Here is an 8,537-nt window from a genome sequence, read left to right as displayed (position 1 = left end):
TGAACTTTTAGCAAAACAATATTATTGTATTTTCTCAGCCATTTTATTTTAGAACAATGATAAATATAGGTTTAATAAGGCTATCGTAAGTAGTGTTTTCTTTACAAAGCGAGAAGAACATTAATACCACTTCAACTCTCATCATCTATGTTAAAGACGAACAATACAGTACTGATGATGACCACACATCAATTTCTGTGATAATATATGTACACACATACATCAAATGTTGCATATTCCAACATTTTCCAAGTGGCAAATAAGACCTCCCTATTTCAACATTTCTTCATCGCACGTATTTATAAAGTGTATGTCAGACTCAGACAACACAAAGCTCGCAACGTTGGCATCGATTCCTTAAATTCCATCAAGTAATATTCGTTACATCATGTCAGGTTAACAAGTAAAGTTTCATATATTACTTCCACACATCCATACAAAGATATCCATCGTTTGACCAAACGATCCAACTTCCTGCCTTTATCATCTTTCACTTCCTTCATCAGATTCAAGAAGTTATTCCGACGCCCAAAAAATCTATGAAGGGAACGCCATCGCGCTGCAAGGATCCGTCGTCATCCCCACCATGCTCGTTGCTAGGATTCGTCTCACTTGAATTAGGTGCCTCATCTCCGTATCCATGTCCCAGGGAAGAAAGCTTGACGGAACGAGGAGTCACCCTGTCGCAGTTAGCATCCCCCGCTAAGCTTCTGTACGTGAGATGGTAAGGGTGGAAGGACCAGCTGCGGAGCTTGGAACTACCGAAGGTGCTGAACTCCCATGGAAGCATTGAAGTGCCGCTCCCAATTCCCAAGAGCTTTCTAGTGTGCGACTGTGGGTGTTGTGTGGTAGTAGCGGTGCCCTTGTGAGGGACCGAGAATGAGGTTGTCATGTTGAACAGTCTGGATCGTTCTCTGCGCCGTCGAGCCATGACGACATGCCAATGGTTCTTCACGGCGTTGTCGGTCCTCCCGGGGAAGAGGCGTGCGATCAGCGCCCACTTGTTTCCATGAATCCTGTGAGCCGCGAGGAGCCTCTCTTCCTCTTCGTCCGTGAAGGGCCTCTTGTTGATCCTGGGGTCGAGTTGGTTGAACCACCTCAATCTACAGCTCTTTCCTGCACCGAGGGTGGAGGATGATGACCTTTGAGTTAACCCATTTCTTAGAACGCAAGGGAAAGAGAAACATGACACAGACGCCATCACAGAAGAGAGAGAGAGAGAGAGAGAGAGAGAGAGAGAGAGAGAGAGAGAGAGCAAGTGGAAGCTTGATGGGATTAAACCATAATATTACTAAGCTTATTATGATGATCGAACCCTTGCGAGAACAGTAGGGCAGTAGAACTGCTGCGTCGATCGACTCACCTGATCTACCTTGCAGCTTCTCTGCAATCGAATTCCAGTTCTGCGGTCCGAACTGCTCCACCAGCTGCCGCAGCTTCTCGTCTTCTCCTGGCCTCCAGTGCCCGCGCAGGCATGCACGCCTCCCCTCGTCTGATCCACCAGCCGACTTGGAGGACGATCCCATCACCCCAAGAAGAACTTCCCCTCCCCGACAAGAAGGTGATCGCACAGCAGGCGTTGGAAGAAAAAGGATGAGAGGCCGGAGGAAGGACAGTAACAGCCACGAAGAAATTAGGGTTTTGGATGGGAAGTCCTTTTTGTTAGTTTTACACGACAAAGAGGGAATTAGCATTCTATCTATCTATCCATCTTTCCCTCTCGACTGCACTCCTTTAACAAAGTCTCCCCCCACATCACACATGCACGCATGCCAACATCAAACTACAACAATAATACCTAATATTGTCCATCACTGAGATTTGTGCAAGCCAATACACCCTTATTTAAACTAAGCACAGCAGTTTCATCCTATCATTTCGTGATGAACGAGTCTCAAATGCCGCATACATTAACATGGAGAGAAGTTACAGATGGCTCATTAATCCGTATCAGTACTGTGGTCCTCCATGTTATATATATATATATATATATATATATATATATATATATATATATATATATATATATATATATATATATATATATATATATATATATATATATATATATATGGTTATTCTTGTTCTCTTCAACACACACTCTAATCTTGTTCTCTCCAAAATGGCAGGCAGTTCTTCTAATAACCAGACCACGGACGTCAGTATTTGTACAGTAACCATTCTAAATGCACCATCGATCAAACCGGCAAATGGCTTTCCAGATACGTATCGAGTACTGTTTTTGTACAGTATGTTCTTATAGTTTCCACAGGTCCAAAGTAGATGGAATAGCAATTGCACCGAGTTAGGTGAGGGACATGAAATTTCCAGGTAGGTGGTCTTCGAGGAAGGGCAAGACAAGTAAAAACGCTTACTTGGTCTTGATTTCTGAACTTGGTGACTCTAATGGCGTGCAAGTATGGCATCTATAGGAATGGAGATAGATAGGTAGCCTATCTCCCTTTCTCCACCTTCATGCAGATGCCAAGTCCAAGTTTACTGATGGGGAATTAATTTCTGAAGGGTATACTTTTTCTTACTGATGGGGATTTCACATCTCTTTTGGCTATATTATTCTCCCAATTCTTCTTTTTTTTAATCCCTTAGGATTTATGTTGCCACAACTTTGACTCAAATATTTGATTAAAACCTATGTCTTTGCATGTATAGTTAATTATATATCAAAGCCAAAATGAAGGACTGCTCAAATTTTGGATCATTGTATCACTAATGGAACTATATTCTTAATTAAAAATATTATTACTTATAAATTTAATTAAAATTATATGCAATATAAATATATCACTAAAGCCTTTACTAGCAAAACTAACAAACAATTATATATATATATATATATATATATATATATATATATATATATATATATATATATATATATATATATATATTACTTGTCAGTTGTTTTATCAATGTTTATCAATACAAATGATCAAATAAATGAATTGGCGATTTAGTTCCTGATTTTTTATCCAATCATCAATTAATATTAATAACTTTACTTTTAAGTATAGTTAGATATAGACATTGATATTGAGTGGGTACAACTCATATGTCATCAACTCATCATGTTTTCTTGGTCAAAGTAGCTCCACCGGTCAACATATATACTAGGATGATGGAGGGCTGACCCGGTCAACATCAATTAGTCCACCAAACTAATTAAAAAATATGGTAATTGGATTTAGAATCGATCGATTTTTGCAAACTAATTAAAAGAATGTATCGATGCAACCAAACCAAATAATCTTAAACAATCAAAAATTTATTTACATCCTCTTTGTACTAATCATCGATAAAAATGATTTTTTTTTTATCTTTTAAGTGGTCATCATAATGAAAATACTTATAAAAGAACATTAAGATGTTGATTCAAAGTCATAAACCATTATTTAGAATGTTATATAAAATATTAGTTTCTTATTAGACATATAGTATGATTCGTTGAACCATAGGCATATGTGTGCCGTGAACTAAAAGATGGCACAATCCACATCAAGTAGAATGGTCCAATCCATGCCTTCACATTTTACTTGGCATTGAGAGGGATGCTTTAACCGATGGCCATAAGAGGAAGGAACGAGGATATGCGTTATGTTTGAGCATTTAAGGAACACCTTCCATGATCATATCTCTTCGCGTTCAAGATGAAGTGCCTTTATCTAATATCAAACAAGTTAGATGAGTGGATATGGATTTAAAGGACTTGTACGTCACGCATGAGAACACATATGCATCATCATATGTCATGGAAAGGATTATAGATACTCAAAGTGTTCCATGACATACATAAATCAATTACATATAATTATCATATCCACTCATCTTAATTATCATATAATTCGATAAGTCAATTACATACATAAATCCGTAGTGTCAGATAAATTTCCTCCCCCTCATGACATCAAATGAGGTGCCATCATAACAATAATGTCATTTCATCATCACAGGCTTGGAAGTACGGTTACCACCACATGCTTCCTTTGACCACCCACCCGCCGTTAACGCCACATCATCCTATCCGACGTCACGAAATGGGTGGGAAAGATTTGAAGTAGCTCTCCCCAAGTAATTAATGAGCTCGGCTTGTTATCTGCATTCACGTACATTTCCTTTCCTTGGGAACGACTCGAAGTCGACACATGTCTCCGAACGCAACAACCTTGTATCTATTTCCATCACCACACTTAGTTTTCGACGCCGACATCGGCTTGACAGCAACCATAATGATTCCACCCTCACCAAATTCATGACATGTTTGTTCTCCTTAAAATTAAATAGAGACAATTAGTGGTGATTATATATAATTGATTTATGTGTGTGTTTTGATAGGTAGCAAAGATATCGATCCACCAATTTACCGGAGTATCAAGTTTAAATCACGTCCGTTCCTTTTCTTATCATCAAGTTTACACGGCACACGTTTCGGCCATCCGCTGCTCACACGTGTACGGGCGAGCCCTATAAATAGAGCAGATGCTTCTAGACTCCGCAAAACCGTTCGGGACAACGAGATCGGGAAGCCATCGAACCGTCCCTCCCTCCCTTCCTCGGATCGTCGCCTTCTTCCGTTGCGACCGGGCCGAGGACTACCTGCGGCTCCCATGCCGAGGGGCAGGAGGACGGATCCGTCGCGCGGCCCAACGCGTTGCTCCTCCTTTGGGGCTATTGATGGGGTTCACTTGCTCCGATCATCATCGGAGTCGATGTGGAGTGTGATCTGCTCTTGTCACGTGCTTGACGTTCTTGATCTTTTGCGCTGTTAGTTTCTCGATCCTTTTGTCTGATCTTAAATTCGGAAGACATGATTTAGATTCCGATCCTACCTCATCATCGGACTCCGCTGCCGCTCGCACGCGGGTCGTCGCTTTCTTCTGCTGCTGCCGTGGCGAGACCGATGACAAGGAGCAGGAGGACGGAGCCGTCGCGAGGCCCGAGGCGGTTCTCCTTCGTAGGGCCGATCATCATCGGACTCTCCGGTTTCTCGTCGATGTGGAGTGTGATCTGCTCTATTCTCGTGTCTGATGTTCTTGATCTAGTACCTCTGTTTGTTTCTTGATTCTTGTTTCTGGTCTTGCATGTAGAAGACATCATTTAGATCCCGATCCTACTTCCCCCCCCAAGACTTATGGAGCTGTCGCGAGACGTTCAACAAGTTCGCCTCTGTTTAGGCCCAAGCCGGCTTCGCTTCGGCAGATTATCGTCGGAGCTTCCGGTTTCCCGCTGATCCCGATCTCAAGGTGACATCTACCCTTTGTTCATGATCTGTTGCTCTCTCTCTCTCTCTCTCTCTTGAAATCTGCCCTTCGTTCATGATATGTTCTCTCTCCGTTTCGTGAATCTTTGTTTTGTCAATCTTGGATCTTCAAATGATAGAAGACATGGTGTAGATTTGGGTTCAATCGAGGGGAGTTCTTATTCGTGGGAAGTTGTTGCCGATGATCAGTTAATATGAAACTTGAAATGATATTAAAGGCTTTCACTTAGTGTTACAGAGGACTGGACTTTTAGAGCATATATGGGGTTTGGAGTAGTTCTTTCCCCAAGAAGGAAAAAGATATAATAAAGACGAATCTTCGGAAAGTTTTATCTTAATTTGTTCTCATCTGTCATTGTGTGTACTACCTGAATCATCTTTCGAATATGAACATAATATTATGTATATATGTGTATTTATTCAGTGGGATTAACAAGGCGAGCTAAATATTATTATAGATACCTTGGTATGTGCAATTATAGGAGTAACAAGCTCTTGCAGTAATACTTGGTGCTATGGTGTTGAAACAAATTTTGATGGATCTTATAGTTATTTAGTCAATATCCTTTCGTTTTTATAGGATTTAGGGTTATAGAGCCTTACTTGAAGCACCACACTAGATGAAGGTTACATCAACGGAGCACAACACTTCTCACTCATACCATGTATTGGTCGTTTGTTGAGCCTCCTGTAAATATGCTCCTGCTTACATCCATATTTCACTAAAAAACAAGAAGAAAAGAAAACAAGTATTTGTAATCAGGAATTATCATACTTTTTTTTTTGTGTAGATTGTTTCTTTTGTTTTCTTAACATTGTGATGCTAGATATCTTCTTACTCCCTAAGATCTTTGCTTTAATTAGTCACTTTTCTGTAACTTCTAGGATTTTAGTTTAAAATGGTCATTATTGATGATTCGTTCGTTTTTATTTTGTTTTCGTTGGGGGGGTTGGGGAGTGGGGGGAGAGGAGAGAGAGGGAAATCTCAACCACTGTTAGTGCATCCTTTGAAGATGTGGTATTTAATCTGATACGCAAGAAATGCATTAACTATTAGGCTTAACTAACTATTAGTTTAATCTGATTAAACTAATTACATGCGTTGTCATTATCAGTGTCCCCCAACATAAAAAAGGACATACTCTCAGTATACGAGACTTCCCTAACATATGAGAACAAATTCCATTAAAAATTGATAGTTAATGTTGCTTTGTATTGGGCCCCATAATTCCAATAAATTAATTGGATCCAATGACGGATGGGAGATTCAATATCCTTAGGCGCAATCTCATTCCAACGAGGGATGGGAGATTATTCTTAGGCTCAATAGTCATGTGCTATCTTCGCCTTCCAGCTTTATCTTAATTGCATTTGACAGTAAAATTAGAATGTATATTGATAAAAATTCTCTTTAAAGTCATTCTTTCAGGCGGAAAAAAAAAAGTCTGCATTGCTTTTAAAATTAGAACGCGGTGCTTTTCATCAAGTGCTTATAATTTAATAAGGGTGAATGTGGCTATTCGAAAGTTTAGTTTGAATAGTGAGGAGTTGACATTACGAGACGTTGCGCTCTGATGAGGTTGAAAATACAAATAGATTTTATTGTGATCTCTGTTTTGTTCTTGATATGTTTACTCTGTTTCTATATTCTTGTTTTGTTCCTGGTCCCTCGTCGAAAGTGAAGGCCTAACCCGGCTTCACTTCAGCCGATCTTCAATCGAGTATACGGTTTTACATCTGGCGAGTTTGAAAGTTAAGATGCAAACTCATTCATCTATAATTGTTTTACCTCTCATTCTGTGCTACTCCCACATTAAAGTCAGATTAGTGTCATTTCAGCTTCATGAACAGGCTTCAATTAAGATGCAGATTAATAATTAAAAAGAATCTTATACTTGTTCCAGAATCTTGTAAATGTCAAAAAAAATCTGTATATGCAATGATTCCAGAAACTCTACAACGAATGCTCTTTAAATGGTCATATGCCAAGTAGAACGGATCCAGAAGATCATCAAAACTTGATGATCCTGCAACTTTAATATTGACCCGGAAATTACTATTCTTTACTATAACGAAGAGTGTTTATTAATTCAAAAAATATTACCTGTTCGAATATCATTGACTATAGAAATGATAAGAAATCAGATTACCGTAGATTTATTTGATGATACCAACCATATGGTTTTTCCATTTTCTTTTCTTGAAATTGTGGTACACCCTGGAACAACCTACCATTCAGCAACTTCTTATAATCAAGCGAAACATTTTCTTTTCAAGTCAAAGATGTTTGAACTGATTGGTTTAACAGGATACATTCAGTAAAGACATCGAATGAGATCAGCATGCTCCAGAGGGAACTTTACAACCAAATGACAGACATTACAAATAAATGATTCAATATCTTGATATAGAATGAAGACGATACTCAGTGAACTGTCATCATATCAACAAAAAAAACCTTGTTAATGACATCTTAACATGTCAAACTTTAAAATATGATCCAAATGGAAACTAAATATTAGGCTTTGATACTAAGGCTCAATAGATGATTGTCCCACACTTGTACATTGACAGAGTCCAAAAAGGTAAGAGAAAAAAAAATCACAAAAGCAACATGAATTTTGATCATTAATGCAACCATTGGAGGCAAAAGAAATTCTGTTTTCTGCTTGGCTAAAAGAAGCTTCATCTCACGCATGTACAAGTCACAAACTCTTTCAAGATCTAACTCTTGACGTTAATTTCAAATACGATATTAAATGGAACCTGTAACTGTCAAGCAATCAAACTAAAATCCCTTCGATTTCAAGACGATTAATAATGAGTGCCAAAGCAAGGATTCTTCTAAACGTTCAACACCAATCAAATGGAATCTGTAACTGTCGAGCAATCAAAATAATCCCATTCCATTTCTAGATGAATAATAAAGAGTGCAAGGCAAGGATTCTTGTAAATATTCAACACCAAAAGCCATTGATATAAAAAGCAAACACTTCCTGATGATAATCCCAGTAATTAATTATAGCCAACGGAATAACCAACAAATCGATCTTAACAACTACGACTTTTCCTAACTAACTGAGAAGGAATGCTCCCAAGAGTCCAAAAGCAATCTCGAAACGGAAATTGCCAACGTTAACTCCGCAAGTTGCGTAATAATAAAAAAAGAGAATAATACTTGATTCAACATCTTTGGAGCAACCACGTCGGTTTCACATTATCCTATAGATACATATAATCATGGGGTGGCAACATTCTTTAA

At 38.7% G+C, this 8,537-nt stretch overlaps 1 protein-coding gene and 1 long non-coding RNA gene across 2 annotated transcripts; one reads left to right on the top strand and one right to left on the bottom strand.

The window, feature by feature from the left end:
- Nucleotides 1-367: 367 nt before the first annotated feature.
- Nucleotides 368-1,699, bottom strand: LOC135637361 (uncharacterized). Its single transcript, XM_065150070.1, has 2 exons — nt 1,364-1,699; nt 368-1,116 (listed from the first exon to the last, which is right to left on the bottom strand). Exons 1-2 carry the CDS (start codon nt 1,692-1,694, stop codon nt 509-511), a joined length of 939 nt encoding a protein of 312 aa, XP_065006142.1. The 5' UTR covers nt 1,695-1,699; the 3' UTR covers nt 368-508.
- A 2,828-nt stretch (nt 1,700-4,527) lies between these two features.
- LOC108952106 (uncharacterized) lies at nt 4,528-5,732 on the top strand. The gene is made up of 2 exons (XR_010492206.1): nt 4,528-4,751; nt 4,832-5,732. It is a non-coding gene; the product is annotated as an uncharacterized LOC108952106 (long non-coding RNA).
- The last annotated feature ends 2,805 nt before the right edge of the window (nt 5,733-8,537 follow it).

Source organism: Musa acuminata, chromosome BXJ1-3 (assembly GCF_036884655.1).
Source record: "Musa acuminata AAA Group cultivar baxijiao chromosome BXJ1-3, Cavendish_Baxijiao_AAA, whole genome shotgun sequence".
In the NCBI taxonomy this organism is placed as follows: Eukaryota; Viridiplantae; Streptophyta; class Magnoliopsida; order Zingiberales; family Musaceae; genus Musa; species Musa acuminata.
The sequence above is the reverse complement of the archived record's forward strand: the minus strand, read 5'-3'. Positions and strand labels throughout refer to the sequence as shown.